Source organism: Periophthalmus magnuspinnatus, chromosome 11, assembly GCF_009829125.3.
Source record: "Periophthalmus magnuspinnatus isolate fPerMag1 chromosome 11, fPerMag1.2.pri, whole genome shotgun sequence".
Classification (NCBI taxonomy): Eukaryota; Metazoa; Chordata; class Actinopteri; order Gobiiformes; family Gobiidae; genus Periophthalmus; species Periophthalmus magnuspinnatus.
In genome coordinates, this window is record NC_047136.2 from 24,449,361 (window position 1) to 24,465,823 (window position 16,463).

At 38.8% G+C, this 16,463-nt stretch overlaps 1 protein-coding gene across 2 annotated transcripts in view; it reads left to right on the top strand.

Annotated features, from left to right (window-relative positions):
• The window catches only part of top2b (DNA topoisomerase II beta), a 28,211-nt gene that overhangs the window by 5,849 nt on the left and 5,899 nt on the right, over positions 1-16,463 (top strand). For both annotated transcript variants that reach the window (XM_033974870.2, XM_033974871.2), the window contains exons 5-28: positions 1,128-1,273; positions 1,475-1,572; positions 5,456-5,668; positions 5,889-6,062; positions 6,373-6,474; positions 6,547-6,684; positions 7,191-7,329; positions 7,625-7,782; positions 8,355-8,480; positions 8,561-8,671; positions 8,764-8,869; positions 9,018-9,127; positions 9,208-9,300; positions 9,647-9,761; positions 10,541-10,662; positions 11,624-11,772; positions 12,039-12,270; positions 12,735-12,869; positions 12,954-13,154; positions 13,334-13,529; positions 14,177-14,268; positions 14,476-14,628; positions 14,711-14,794; positions 15,421-15,618. In XM_033974870.2, coding sequence (XP_033830761.1) covers positions 1,128-1,273; positions 1,475-1,572; positions 5,456-5,668; positions 5,889-6,062; positions 6,373-6,474; positions 6,547-6,684; positions 7,191-7,329; positions 7,625-7,782; positions 8,355-8,480; positions 8,561-8,671; positions 8,764-8,869; positions 9,018-9,127; positions 9,208-9,300; positions 9,647-9,761; positions 10,541-10,662; positions 11,624-11,772; positions 12,039-12,270; positions 12,735-12,869; positions 12,954-13,154; positions 13,334-13,529; positions 14,177-14,268; positions 14,476-14,628; positions 14,711-14,794; positions 15,421-15,618 — 3,391 coding nt within the window. The remainder of the gene's footprint in view (positions 1-1,127; positions 1,274-1,474; positions 1,573-5,455; positions 5,669-5,888; positions 6,063-6,372; positions 6,475-6,546; positions 6,685-7,190; positions 7,330-7,624; positions 7,783-8,354; positions 8,481-8,560; positions 8,672-8,763; positions 8,870-9,017; positions 9,128-9,207; positions 9,301-9,646; positions 9,762-10,540; positions 10,663-11,623; positions 11,773-12,038; positions 12,271-12,734; positions 12,870-12,953; positions 13,155-13,333; positions 13,530-14,176; positions 14,269-14,475; positions 14,629-14,710; positions 14,795-15,420; positions 15,619-16,463) is intronic.

The following is a 16,463-nucleotide window of genomic DNA, read 5'->3' on the forward strand; positions in this document are numbered from 1 at the left end:
GCTACTTCAAAAACTAACTATTATTATAGTTTATTTTAGATTTATAGCACAGTCTAGTACATACATTTACTCATAAATTGATTAACTGTACATTTGTTATCTAATTGAATATTGTGGAGTTCTGGTGTAAGGAAATGTGCTGAATTTCCTCTGGTTGTTTATTTTCTGAACACAAGGGGCTACTGTAGGCCATAACCCACGCCAAAACAAGAGCAAAACAACAGCTGTCTCAACTCACTGGAGCCAGTCTCCAAAACAGACAAAACAGACCAGTAAATGATGAATACAACCTTCACATCGTGTCGGCATAGCAACCAAGTGTCGCATACAAAAGCGTTTACATTACCAACAACACAAACGCTTACAAGAACAACAAAAGTGTCAACTCTCGATTATCACTGAAGGCATTAAAACTATGAATGGACATATATGGAATGCAGCAAACAAAAATACACTTAAAATAGCTCGACTTGTTTTAGATTTTAGATTTAAAAATAGCCACTCTTTTCTTTGATCACTGCTTTGCACTTTTGACATTTCTTGACCCTGGCAAGGGACAGCTGTGAAGTGAAAACCATTTGAGGAGACTTAATTTAGAAGCTCACTGAGAGAAGACCAAGGCTACATAATTCCATATATCTTGCATTATATGTTATTTCTTCTGTGTGGATCTAAAATGTAGAAAGTAGTAAACATAAAGCAAAAATACATTGAAAAATGTGTGCGCAAACTTTTGACTGGCAGTGGATGTAATTGTTTAATTTGTAACAAAATTTACCCATAGGTTTATGTGTATGCTGTACAGGTCAGCCAAAACAAAATATGGGCCTGTGCAGGGGATTTAAGGCTGATAGACCATACCCTAAAAAGTGACCTATTGACTAGAATTGGGTGGTTGGGGGGGGCTTTTTTTTACTCTGGATTTTTGATTTGATCTTCCACCACCTCATTGAAATCAGGCTGAGACATAAAGTCCAGGGTGTCAGGCTCACTAGAGGTTTTATTGTGTGTTGAAAGGAAAGAAAGATGGAGAAATCCACATTTAAAGTTTGGAATGAGCCTAATTAAGCCTAAAAGCATACACATAATCACTTAGAAATAAACTGATCTGTTTCATGTTATCCCAGTGAGTCCAACACTATATCCATCTGGAACAACGGCAAAGGCATTCCCGTGGTGGAACACAAAGACGAGAAGATGTACGTCCCCGCCCTCATCTTCGGACACCTCCTCACCTCCAGTAACTATGACGACGAGGAGAAAAAAGTCACAGGTATCTCAAAGAGTTCTTATATATTGAGCTGGCCAAATACACTGTACAGGAATGGCTCTGCTAAACAAACTAAAAGTTTGTCAATTTTCTGAGAAGAAATATTTATAAACGGCCTGAAAATATCAAAAGACCTAAAACTTTCTTGTAAACCTTGAACTATGGTTTATGTGAGCTGTATAAAATCATTCTTTTTTTACACAGGTGGAAGAAACGGATATGGTGCCAAACTCTGCAACATCTTCAGCACCAAGTTCACCGTGGAAACTGCCTGCAAAGAGTACAGACACAGCTTTAAACAGGTCAGGCCCTCCACAACAGCCAACAATATCAAAATGTAAATATGTGAGACTATAGGTTCAGTTCTAGGGATGGGCAATATATCAGGACCAGCATCGATATCTGTAGACACTGGTATCAACCAATATCGATACTCCGTACCGATATTTGATTGATATATTTGTGCTTTTAATAGAAATAGAAGAGCGCTATATTGCTGTATGTTTTACAGTAACATGTAACAAATTATTTTTTGCCCCAGTTTTTACTAAAGTGAAAAGTTAAAGCAACGATCACATATTAACTAACCATAAATGTGTGGGTGTCGCCATGGACTTAAAAAGCTATCGATATTGTTAACTAACTACTATCTAAAATAACAACAAAAAAAAACAATATTGCTTATCGGCCAATTTTAGCAAACTATGCATTGGATATTGGTATTGGCTCCCAAAAACAAAACAAAAAAATCCCTATCTGTCCATCCCTAAGCTCATCCCTATTCAACTCCGTCTGCTGCTCTGAGTGTGCTGTGCTGTTTTGTAGGACCCTCACATTTGCTCGTGAATAAGGTAGGCTGGTCACTGCTACACAGTGGACTGGGCACTGGGCTGCACATAACTGGGTGAACAGTTACTGTAAAAGACACTGGGAGATAATTTTCACAAATGCTTGTTTAACTTAACTAAACTTGGGAAAATAATGCATCTTTAGATGTTTCAAATGTAATACTATGTCCTGTCTATGTTTTTTAAACTGAGAAATATGTTTTTTCTAACAAGAATTATTTGTTTTTAATAACTGCATCTATTTTTATGTTATAATTCCATCATGCGTAGCTAATTCAAAATCAAATGGGAGTGACATTATGTCACTTAATTTACCTGTGCATTTATAGCTGACAGCTAGAGCTGCTCAACTTTTCAGTACTTTAAAAAAAAAAATAAAAAATAAAAAAATTCTTGAACAATACCCAGTCCCTAAAGCTATGATCTGCAAGTTTATGTATTTATTTTTTTTACCAGTAGATGGAAGAGTGTGAAACCTCTTCCCTCACCTGGCCTTTATTCAGGCTCAGCTGGGCCGTTTCTAAAGTCCCAGTCTGCACAGACTTGGAGAATGGACTTGACGAGTTCAGACTCGACTCTCTCACCTTGGGATAGTTGGACTTGATGACATCACAGGGAATAAACATAAATTTATTTTAAAAAATAAAAGATATTACACAATTAGCTTTGTTGAGTGACTTTGCAAATTTTGACCAAGATGAATCCCTATGCTGTTAAATACATAATATTTAAAGAATTATAAAATAAAATGTAATTATAAATAAATAAATAAATGGTGTCATAAAATATCCATCTTAGAAGCCATCTTATACCGTAAATTTCGGATTATAAGCCGCTACTTTTTTTCCACGCTTTGAACCCTGCGGCTTTTACAGCAGTGCGGCTTATATATGGAATTTTACTGGATAACGGACCCTGGGGGGCGCTCTCTAGCTGTAAACGTAAAAGTGAGACAGACGTGGGGAAAGATTCTGCTCTGAAGAATTCACTAGTTTTGATTTTGAACGATCATTTTGCGCATCATGAAATGGATATGATGCAGTTTTTAAGATAAAGAAACAGAAAGGAAACAGAGCAGGGGTCGGCCTTTAACACGCAAAGAGCCATTTGGACCCACTTTCCACATAAAACAAAACACTGGGAGCCACAAATACTTTTTGACATCTAAAATGAAGATAACACTGTATAATCAGAATCAGAATCAGAATCAGAATCAGAAGACTTTTATTGCCATAGTCTGTGAACACAGTTCACAAACTAGGAACTTGATACGGTGAAAAAGTGCAACATAAACACACTGAATAAATACAAATACAAATAAGAGCATGCACAAAGTTAAAAAGATATGCTTAAAAAAATCAAATGAAATACTTAAAGGGAAAAAATATGTACAATAGCAGCATCAGAACAACAGTGCAAAGTGGCTTATTAAAGTGACCGGTGTTATAAAGTGTCCAGTTTAGTGCAGATTAATAACAATAATGTAACGGAATAATGTAGGTTTTACTTTCACGGACAAGCCTTCTACACGTGGCAGATAAATATGGCAAAAACAACTTAAGTGCATTAAAAAAATACAACTCACCAAACCGCTGCATCATGCATCGCGCTGATTATGTGATTATGTCTACTCTACTCCGCAGTTTCTTTAAAAAAACAACAACAAAAAAACTCGTAGCGTATCGTTTAATCCCAGGTGCTTATTCTCCATGTGCCAAAGCAGTTTTGAAGGTTTCATTGCCTTATTTGCTTTTCCCGTATGTTACGCAGAGCGGACTGTGCGCGTGAGTCACCTGTAGCGACAAACCCAGATTTTAAGTAGGCATTGTCTGTTAAATTTATCTTTCTTTTTCTTGGAGGTCGTAGTCTCTTCTTCTGGCTCCTCAGTTGTCCTTTTCCCCTTTGTTAAAAAGATCTCCAAAGACTTTTGTTTTGGCTCATTTTCACTCGCTTGTGGCTCTACTTTTGTGCGTCGTGTCTGATGTGTTATACGTGATACGTCACCGCGGAGACAAGAGCAGATAATATACTTGCTACTACATCAAATAGATTTCTGTGGCGATTTCCAGCAGGATTTTCATGATACATCTACGGACGAGCTTATTAGTGTGTCATTAGGGACGGGCCAAAGTTGCTCCTGACCCCTGTGCGCACAACGTCTGAAAATCAGGGCTCTTTACGCAGGACTGTGAGCTGTGTCTGTGTCAGTTCCCAAGCCACGCAGAGCCGCAGTATGAGGCGGAAAGAGGCGCATGCGGCTCCGGAGCCGCGAGTTGCCGACCCCTGAAATAGAGCCACTGCACGTAAGCTCGACATCAATGAATCCAACTTGGTCAATGTAAAAAGACGACAAAAGTTTTCAGAGGAAATAAAAGCAGATTTTCCGTGTTGGTGCAGCTTTATTTTCTAAACCTGCAGATGTGTTCATCCCGTGTTGTTGTCGTGTTGGTGCCAATTTTCAGGCACAGTTTAAAAAAAAGCGTGTCGGTGCACCGTCTTTCTGTGTAAATATCTCATGTTACAATATGAAAACCTGCGGCTTTTATTCAGGTGCGGCTTATATATGTACAAAATTGATTTTCTCTTCAAATTTAGCTGGTGCGGCTTATATCAAGGTGCGCTCTGTAGTCCGAAATTTACGGTACATTTTTTTTTCAGAATTCTGATTGAGACCCAATTTTTTTTTTTTGTAGGTTTCTGGTCTACTGAAATGTTTATATATTTAGATTTCATAAGCTCATTCAATATGTGGAAAATCAAAGCAATGAAACAGTTTTATTCACCACATCTGCTAAGATGGTGATCAGGCGCCGGTACATGCACGATGTTAAGTGCATTGTGGGAAATGTACTGTGCCCAGTATCTCCTCCGATACAGGAAAATGAACAAAGCAAGTTCTCGTCCAGGGATTTCCTAAGGCCGAGAAGCGGCCTTTGAATTGGAACAGGACTTGGGGTGTGGAATGTGACGTTTCACAAGTTCACAAGCACGCAAGTCTGCACAAGTGACTGAGAAACGCACCTGTGCTCTCCGGTCTTCTTCTGTCAGGTCAAACCTGACACACTGTTAGACATCTAGTGGTAATATGTGAGAACAACAGGGAGGGTCAGCCAATCTAATTACATGTAGTTGCTTTAATGTTATTTATCAGTGTATTCTAAAGTATTTGTGCTTTAACATATACATAATTGTTTGTTATACTATGATCTATGTGTGATTTTTTTCTTTTTTTAAATAAACAAAAATATTTTGGTACAAACTCAGTTTTAATGGGATAGTTGATGGTATTTAAAGCCTCTGATTCTTTATTAATGCTGTTGTGTTGTGCGTCTCCCAGACGTGGCAGAACAACATGACCAAGACTGCAGATCCTAAAATCAAGTTCTTTGATGGGGAGGACTTCACCTGCGTGACCTTCCAGCCTGACCTGTCCAAGTTTAAGATGGAGAAACTGGACAAGGACATCGTGGCCCTGCTCACACGCAGAGCTTATGACATTGCCGGCTCCTGCAAAGGCGTCAAAGTTTCCCTCAACGGCAAGAAACTACCTGTGAGTACAGCTACTGTCTTGGCTTTTTTGTTAAATCATTTTAGATGCATATTCTGATTTAAAATGTCCAAAATGCAACATAATGATCGACAGGAATCATAGATGTAGATAGCAGAACTATGTTGCAGACAAGAACACAATATACATTTTCCTCTGTAGGACAGTGGACTTTAATTCTGACATCGTTCACCCATTTCTCTTTTATTTATTTTTCCTGTAGGTGACCAGTTTCCGCAGCTACGTAGACCTGTACGTGAAGGACAAAGTGGACGAGACGGGTGTGGCTCTGAAGGTGGTAAATGAAGCTGTGAATGAGCGCTGGGACGTGTGCCTCACCATGAGCGAGAAGGGCTTCCAGCAGATCAGCTTTGTCAACAGTATTGCCACCACCAAGGTACAGTAACCTTTCTGAAACAAGAGTCGTCTACCTGCTTGTGTCCATGGAGATTTCATTGGTTTGCGTGGAAAGTTCAACAGTATTGCTGGGTTCAGACCATGGAGTCAAAATTGAGCCAAATGCCTCTGCATTTAAGGGCAGGCTCTTGAAACTTGATGATTTTTTGTTGTAAGTGTAAGACTTCAATTGGCAGATAATCAGATTTTTTCTAAATTGGGAAATGCTTCTACTTCTTATCTAATTTAAGCAGTTAAAAAGATTCATGTGTAACTTTGGCAGCAACTAATTAATTATTCTCACGTTTTAGGGAGGCAGGCACATTGACTATGTGGTGGACCAGATAGTGTCCAAACTTATTGAGGTTGTGAAAAAGAAGAACAAGGCTGGAGTGTCCGTCAAACCCTTCCAGGTGCAGTACTTGTTATTTACAGTGTGATAACTGCCCGTATGGTGTTGTATATAAACTGTGGTTCTCGTGCAGGTGAAGAACCACATCTGGGTGTTTGTGAACTGTCTGATTGAGAACCCCACATTCGACTCCCAGACCAAGGAGAACATGACACTGCAGATGAAGAGCTTCGGCTCCAAGTGCCTTCTCTCCGAAAAGTTTATCCGTGCTGTAAGGGCCTTATTTTGATTTCCTATGGAGCTCAACAGTATGTACCCGTCCCCCGGTTCTGGAAGTAAATTTCCTATTTTCTTTTCCAATCGACTTCCAACAAAAATGTATATTAAAAGTTTGAAAGCTTGCTCAGCTCTGTGTAAGTTAATGACCACAAGACCTATAATTATAGATTATAAAGTTTCAGAAACAGATTTTAAATACCAAGTTATTAAAATATTTAGCCAATACATTTTTAAATGGGCTTTTTGGACTTAAAACAACCACGTTATGGATATTAGTTAGCATGTAGATGGTTGGCCTCTGCAATGACTTAGAACTCTTAATGTTTTTCAAAAAGTCTATGGCTCGGGATGTAAATTTTCTATACATTTTCCCCAGAGTGGGTGCTCACTGTTGAGCTCCATTGTCTGATATTTCCTGGATGACATTTATATTGATCACAAACATACATGTCTACATTTAGCAGCTTCTGCCTGACCCTCTGTGTTTGTTTCCTCCAGGCGACTAACTGTGGGATCGTGGAGAGCATTCTGAACTGGGTAAAGTTCAAAGCGCAGACGCAGCTGAATAAGAAGTGTTCCTCGGTGAAGCACAGCAAGATCAAGGGCATCCCCAAACTGGACGATGCCAACGACGCCGGTGTGTACTGCCATAATAATCAGATTGATCAGATTGTTTTTAAACTACATACAGCTTCACTAGAATCAGCGGAGTTCATTCTGCATTATCATTTGATGATATCACAAAGTGTTTTTTTTTTCTGTTTGAGAGAAGAACTGTGGTTAAATATGCAGGGTTTGTCTGTTAAACATGAATGAAACTAAACACAACTCTGTTTTTGATGAGGATACAGAATTATAACATAGATTTTGTGTATATAGGCCCTTAACTCCACTATCGCTTGTGTCATAGTAAATTGTTTTCTTGATCCCAGGTGGAAAGCACTCATCAGAATGCACACTGATCCTGACTGAGGGAGACTCGGCCAAGTCTCTGGCTGTGTCTGGACTTGGAGTCATCGGGCGAGATCGATATGGAGTGTTCCCACTCAGAGGGAAGATCCTCAACGTCAGAGAGGCCACTCACAAACAGGTGGGATAGAGACATAGAGACAGAGGAGACATTTTGGATTTATTTGCAGTGACAGCTGGGGGCGTTCAGCATGTATGTCTATGGCAGATTGTTGAGTCATTTCCATGGTGACACAATGCACACATTAAAAACTTATTTTGCAGTGTTTGCTAGATTGTCTGAAAACTCAAGAAACAACATTCAAACAACATATTTTCAGGAGCCTGTAATGAATATGAGCGCCCATGGTTCTGTTTAGGAGTTTGATTTAAACAAAAACATGAGAGTGACTAACTGAAAAACTGTTTGCTAATGCTAGCTAATTTGTGACTGTAATTATATGAGTGTGAGACTGAACAGCAGAACATTTTATACATACATATACATACTTACTTTTTAGTGGAGCAATTAATTCTCAATTAAAGTGGTATTTATTGCACAGCCCTACTACAAGATTCGCAGGTTTCTATTACTACAGTATTTGGAAAACCTTTATCATCGAAACAAAATAATGAAACTTTGCTTAACTGTTCAGAGTCTACTCCAAAACGTGCAGTCGTTTTGAGCTGCTAACCATTTCATCCTCCAAACAGATTATGGAAAATGCAGAGATCAACAACATCATCAAAATCGTGGGTCTGCAGTACAAGAAAAGCTACGACGACGCCGAGTCACTACGCACTTTGCGCTACGGCAAAATCATGATCATGACCGATCAGGTGACCCACGAGTTTACAAAGAACGTTCCCGAGTGTGTTTGAAAGTTCTGACAATTTCTTTCTCTGTCGTCGTTTTCCAGGACCAGGACGGCTCCCATATCAAAGGGCTACTCATCAACTTCTTCCACCACAACTGGCCCTCTCTGCTCAAGCACACATTCCTGGAGGAGTTCATTACACCCATTGTCAAAGTAAGTAGCAGTACCTTCAATACTTGCAAATTTACTGCATTAGTAATGTTGCTAAGACCATTTGGAGCCTAACTGTCTCTGTATATTCGAAGGTGACCAAGAATAAACAGCAGTTATCCTTCTTCAGCATCCCAGAGTTTGACGAATGGAAAAAACAGACGGAGAACTTCAAAACCTGGCATATAAAGTACTACAAAGGTCTGAGCATTAAAAATAAGGATTTTCCAAGGGCAAACGCCTGTTTTTACTCATTAACTTGGCTTTCTACTGTGTTATAATGTATTCGATGTAATCTTGCAGCCTAATCTTACGTGAACAGAACCAATATTGAGTCTTGCTGTTTTAGGTTTGGGCACAAGTACAAGCAAGGAGGCCAAGGAGTACTTTGCTGACATGGAGAGACACCGCATCTCATTCAAATACAGTGGAGCAGAGGATGATGCTGCCATTACTTTGGTCAGTACTTATAATTTTTTGGTTATTATTTAAACAAAACTAACTTAAAATAACTCAAAACTCTGCAATCTTTGTTGTAGGCCTTCAGTAAGAAGAAAACAGACGACCGAAAGGAATGGTTGACCAACTTTATGGAGGACAGGAGGCAGAGGAGGATGCATGGGCTGCCAGAGGTGAGAATCTTTACAATACCGTTTCAGTGATTTATGATATAACTGGATTGATTTTTCCCTAATGTTAACAACAACTAGCATGCTAATGGCACATTCACATTCCACTTCCTGATTCGTGGACAATAAAAATGCTTTATAATTTGACCCTATAAGCTGCTTTTACAATAAATCAAAACAAATATTATATAGAAAAAAATCGTGAATCGCCCCTAATTTCAAAGTGCTGATTGAGGAGTTAATATTCATATAATGTCAATCTAAGTTGATATATTAACATTGTTGTCATATGTTATGTTCTTTGTATTTTAGCCATAGAAGACTAATCTTTGCTTTCCTTAATTTGTAGAAATACTTGTATGGGACCCAAACCAAATACTTGTCCTACAATGACTTCATCAACAAGGAGCTAATTCTGTTTTCCAACTCGGACAACGAAAGGTCCATCCCGTCCTTAGTTGATGGTGTGTATGAAATTCCAACCTCTGTGTGTTAAATCATCTTGTCCAACATTTTTCAATTTGTTGAATATGTTTCTCATACTTTTTTGCTAAAACTAAACGTAGATATTTTTCTGTCCTATGAAGCAATGACACAGAATTTTTAAGAGTTACAAATGACTATGGATTTAAAGGGCCCATATTTTCTGATTCATGTTAAAATGTTGTTTCGTCACAAACAGACCTGGAGTTGTTTTGTTTCATTTAGACATTAACGCGCAAACACCGCATATTTAGTTCTTCTCTCAAACAAAAAAAAAAACACTGTTCCACCTTGTGATGTCATGTGGTAATACAGGAAGTGCTCCACTGTGTTTTTAAACTCCATACACCTTCACTGGGGTCATTTGGATGATTTCAGCCCTGGACTTGCTCATCTCTACTGAACTAAAGGTAAAAGGTAGCTGTTAACTTGAAAACTACGACTCCCTGAAATCACAAGGTGGAACTGAGCTTTGGAGAAGTTGACAGTCATAATGAAGTTAAACATGTGTGAATGAAACAAAACACAACTCCGGGTATGTTTATGATGAGGTGTCAACATTATAACATGGCTCCAAGCTCACAAGTCAGTCAGAGTCAATTTTGCTCAATATAGAAACTTAAACCAACTTTAAAATGAAAAGGAACTGGTTGACTGAAGCTTGAGTAAACCTACAAATCAGTCTAACATCTGCAAAAGTGTTAATTTTGACTAGAAATTTCAGTTAACCTAACCCGCGTAACTGTCTTTGCGGGTGCAGGTTTGAAGCCCGGTCAGAGGAAAGTCCTGTTCACTTGTATGAAGAGGAACGACAAGCGGGAGGTCAAAGTGGCTCAGCTGGCTGGTTCAGTGGCCGAGATGTCTGCCTATCATCACGGAGAGGTATGGTCTGCTCCAGCCATGTGCAAACGGGACATTTGAGTTTATTGGCTATCTCTCTCGGGCCTTATTCAAACCCTCCTTACGGTTAGAAGTAAGTATCTGTGCCATACTCAGCCCATAAACTTACGTCATCCATGCTCCCACATGACAATCCTCCATAAATATACAAAAACATGATACAAAACTGTACACAACAACTTGACAACCCTGATGTGTCGTGCATGTGTTTCATTAGTGGGATGCAGGGTTGGGAGCAAAGCGAGGGAAGATTCAAAAACAAAAGTGAAACTTATAAAACATGTTTAGTACGTTGTTTTTGGTGAATATAGCATTTTCCAAAGGTAACATGATCTAAATATATTATGTGTTAGCAATCAATACCACATAGATGTGAAATATCCCATCTTTAATAAAAAAAAAAATACAGTTGAATCTTGGATAGGATTTTTGGAGAGATTGCTGTACCGTTATAATAAAACAAGAAAGGTGATTTTATTTACAAATACAGACCTTTCTAACAAATGTCAGCAATCTGCCAACTATTGTGTTTTGCCTTGTTCACAAACGTTTGCTCAAAATGTTTTCAGTTTTTCAGACTCTTCAGTCTGGTGTTGTGAGAAACTTTTGTTTGTTTGTTTTTTGATACTAATACAATTTTTGACACAATTTTGTTACCACAATAATAATAGAAAATACTATTATTTTGACATTCTGTTAAGATTATCAAGAGCTCATATACTGGCTTTGGTTTAGATCAAATACATTAAAAAAATATTTAGGAAAGGTCAAAATGTGATTTTTTTTTTTTTTTTTTTTAATATATATTATGTACTGTGGCTTTATTTCAGTACTGTTAAAATTAGTATCTCGTTTTGATAGTAGTTTTAGTATCTATTAGTTTATGGGTGTATAGATTTTTATACTGGCCCATCTATAATGTTTTGTTTCTTGTGCCCTGCAGCAAGCTCTCATGATGACCATCGTGAACTTGGCTCAGAACTTCGTGGGCAGTAACAACATAAACATCCTGCAGCCTCTGGGTCAGTTTGGTACTCGCATCAACGGAGGCAAAGACGCTGCCAGCCCACGTTACATCTTCACCATGCTCAGGTAATACACATAATACACTTATGATTTCAGTCCGTTAAACATAATAAAAACAATACTACATAATACGTTACCAGTCAAAAGTTCTCATTTATTATTTCATTTTCTTTGCTGCATAATTCTATACATCTTACTTCATCCATCTTATGTCTTCTGTATGTATCTAAAATGTAAAAAGTAGTAAACATATGCACTTAAATGTAAATACAAAAAAGCATAAATGTTTATAAACCTAACAGAAGTGAGTGTTAATAAATCATTTTCCACAGTCCTTTGGCCAAGTTGCTGTTCCCAGCTGTGGACTCCAACCTGCTCAAGTTCCTGTTTGATGACAACCAGAAGGTGGAGCCAGAGTGGTATATTCCCATCCTGCCCCTGGTGCTGGTGAATGGAGCCGAGGGCATTGGCACAGGTTGGGCCTGTAGGATCCCCAATTACGACCCAAGAGAGATCGTCAACAACATCAACAGGATGCTCAACCACCAAGACCCCCTGCCCATGGTAAGTGTGTAGACCTAATAGTGTTGTCACGATACTAACTATTCAAGCTTGATTTCAATACTAAGGAATAGACTTGATACTTAATACCGATGATAATGAAAAACACTCTTTAATTAGACAATAGAATGTGATTTTCAAAATGTAATAATAGTACTTTCCTTTATTGCCATGTGTCCTTTTATCTGTGTAATCCCTCATTCATCCAGGCAGGTTCCATAGTGGTCCATGGGTGTATACTAGTCTGTTGTCTCATACATGTTTTTGATACAGCTCAAGATCATTCTAAAACCATTCAGTCCTGTGTCTGTGACTTTTTTTTAGTATCTAGTTTCAATACCAGCTTTGTTATTGATAATTATCTGATTTTCGATATTTTGACAATCCTAGTTTTTGACTACGGGTAATACTGTAAAATGTATTTAATGAATTAGTGAATTAAAATGAAATACATTGTTGTCCCACAGCTCCCAAGTTACAAAGGCTTCAAAGGAATTATCCATGAACTGGGCCAAAACCAGTACTTGGTGAGCGGGGAGGTCTCAGTCATCGACAAAAACACCATCGAGATCACCGAGCTGCCCATCCGTACATGGACACAGGTAAATCGTGTTGTCAATATTATCATGCAAACTTTCTTCAGTTATCGATTTTAATCATTTCCTGTTGTGTATTTCCATCTTTAGGCTTATAAGGAAACGGTGCTGGAGCCCATGGTACAAGGCACAGAGAAAACCCCTGCCCTCATCAACGACTACAAGGAGTACCACACCGACACCACTGTCAAGTTTGTGGTCCGCATGTCCGAGGAGAAGCTAGCCCAAGCGGAGGCAGCTGGTCTGCACAAAGTCTTCAAGCTCCAGTCCTCTCTCACCTGCAACTCTATGGTATGAAATATATCTACTTGAAGAGGACCCATTACGCTAAATCGACTTTTCAGATCTTTTAACCATGTTATAGTTGTTTCTCCTCACCATTTACCTTCTTGAAGTTGTACTGTTTTATAAAATCACTCTAAATACAAGGTCTTTCATAAAATATCACTGTATATTTTTGTATACTGTAGGTGTTGTTTGACCACATGGGCTGTCTGAAGAGGTATGAGTCAGTCAATGATATCCTAAAGGAGTTCTTCGAGCTGCGGCTGCATTACTACAAACTCCGAAAGGACTGGCAGCTGGGCAGTCTGGGGGCGGAGTCAGCCAAACTGTCCAACCAGGCGCGCTTCGTCCTGGAGAAGATCGAGGGGAAGATCTCCATTGGTGAGACCTGGCTTTCCAAGTGCATCATGTTAAAGGCCCTGTACTTTATTAAATTATTTATTTTCATGTATTTGAGCAAGATTTGTCCTGCTCCAGTACAGATTTGTGTTGTGATTTTAACATTAAGGAATAGACTATACTCGATACAGATTCCAATACCACGATGTGTGTGACTTTTTCAGTATCGATGCCTGCTCAAATGAGTATCTAGTTTTGATAGTTTTAGCATCGATTAGTTTCTGATTTTTAATACTTTTGACAACACTGGTACAGATATATTGTATAAGCCATTCTTGAGTTCAAAATAAGTCTGGTGCATACTGTCCGCTAATTATAAAGCATTTCATGGTCAGAGTATCGGGAAGTACGTTGTTAGCATGCTAGTTGTTGTTGGCTATTACCGTGATGGCAAAACTCCACTCTGACCTGAAAGTTTTGAAAGTGCTTATTAACTCATCACTGTAAATAATTAGGATGCTCTGAATGCATATGGCGAGTGAGGAATAACATTAGACCTTCAAACCATTTAAAATGAAGTAGTTGTATTTTTCACGTTTTCAGGGCAGTAAAAATAGGTACAGCGCATTTTACGTTCTGCATATGTTTACCTGCTTAAACTTTGACACATTTTGCTAACCTCTCTACAGAAAACAAGACGAAGAGAGAGCTGATTCGCATGTTGGTGCAGAAAGGCTACGAGTCTGACCCTGTGGCTGCGTGGACCAAGGCACAGGAAAAGGTACAGACATGACGATAATGGTTTGGGTTCCTGGATACTGGGGCTACTTGATCAATAAATCTAAATCGTATTGGAATTATACTTGGACCAATCTCAGCAATACATTAAAAGATGTTTAGTAATGCCAAACGTGTGGAGCTGTGAGGCTTTATAGAGAGCTCCAGACATTTATTTGCTTTGAACTAACCTCCTCCGTCTCTCTGCCAGTTCCACGAGGAGGATGAGGACAGCAGTGACAGTGACAGCTCCATAGACTCGGGCTCTTCGTCAGGACCAAACTTCAACTACATCCTCAACATGCCCCTGTGGTGTCTGACCAAGGAGAAGGTGGACGAGCTGCTCAAACAGAGGGACCAGAAGGTAAACCTCCCTCACCCACGTCACATAATAATGAGTCAAGAACGTGCTCAAGATCTAATGTGTTCTGTAATGTGCCGTACAGAGAGGCGAGCTGCACGAACTCCAGAAGAAGTCTCCAGAGGATCTGTGGAAGGAGGACCTGGCAGTATTTGTGGAGGAACTCACGGTAAGCAGCAATACACTTTTTACCTGCCCTTGTAATATTTAAAGCCACAGTATGTAACTTTTTAGACAAAAATAAAAGCATGTTGTTGTTTTTTTAGTTGTGTTTATGGCCCTAAAAACATGGGTGCATACAGTGAGCGGGCTTACATCTCCATAAACCTGACTTATTTAGCCTAAAGGAGTGCCCTCTTCTGTTTGTTTCCATTGAAATTTTTCATTGGCTATAATCTTTCACAGTATGATATAAAATGTTTTATCCATGCAGAATGTTCTGAAGTAATGGTTTTAATTTTCAGTTTCCATAGAATCATGCAGATGACATGCCACCTCCATAAAGATACATGTTGTACCTTTTAAGAATTTGATGGTATTTTGATACTGAAAAAAACAAAACCAGAGTTGCCAAAATTCTTCTAGTTGGACCATAAGCACAAATTATCAAAGTTTTGTAGCAACTCCCAAATTGATTATCACCATAGTAATCATAAAAGCCAGAAAAAAATTAAAGGGGAAAACAACAGAAAATCTGTATCTTTGCTATTCTTCTTCTGATAACCATGACTCCTATCAAAAGCATACTTTAAAAAATCAGTGGGCTAAACCTAAAAACCCTCCTGTTTCCCTCAGAACGTGGAAAACATGGAGCGTGAGGAGCAGAACGTGGGCCGGGCCATCAAACTAGTGAAGGGCAAAGTGGGCAAACCCAAAGTGAAGAAAATGAACCTGGAGGAGACCCTGCCATCCCCCTTCGGACGCAGAGTGGACCCGCCCACACAACCAATCAAGTCTGAGGCTGCCAAGAAGGGCCTGGGCAGGAAGAAGAAGGTACCTGCTGCTTTAAACCATGTCAAAGTATTCTTAAAGGCACTGTACCCAGAGTGGAGTACTTTTATAGCCGCACACTTTTACTCCTTGAGTACAATTTTACTGAAGTAACACTACTATTACTTGAGGAAAGGTCGTATGTGGCCAATATGAAATTTGAACATTTGTGTTTCTTGCACTGCCCCTTCAGATATAATGTAGTGTCTAAATTTGTTGTCTATTCTTTGAAAATACCAGATTTTGTGAATTTTTTAATGTTCATCACTTTCTGATTATTGGACATAAAAATGCATTCTAATTACACACAGACAGACTTATTTTGACTTCAAGAGCTGCTTATACAAAATATTTGTAGTGGCTCAAGAAAAATTTTACTTAGATACATGGGGAAAAAACAGTGCAGGCTTTTTAGGGTGTATAGTAAAAAAAAGTTAGAATTACATGGTAGAATTTGCTGTTTAATGTTAAAATGCCAACGTTCAAGTTTTTGGATGCTGTAACTGGAGCCACTAGACCTCAGAAACAAAATTGGTTTAAAGACCATGTTTAATATCTACTGCTGAAATCGATGGTGATTTGTGGGGCAGATTTTGATTATTTTCTCCAAATTATATAATTTGAGTTTACTACAAACTCATCCACAATATACAGGATAAGTAATGTGTGTAATCACATTCTGTGCTGTGCCTTCATCACAGTAAAGTGTTCAAATAAAACTTAATGTGTATTCTTTAGGCCGCTGGTTGGCCCAAACTAAATATTAGCCTCTCTTGGAGATTGAAGGCCGATAGCCGATGCAATAAAAAGTGCAAATACCAGCCTGATATATTTCAGTCGATCGCCAC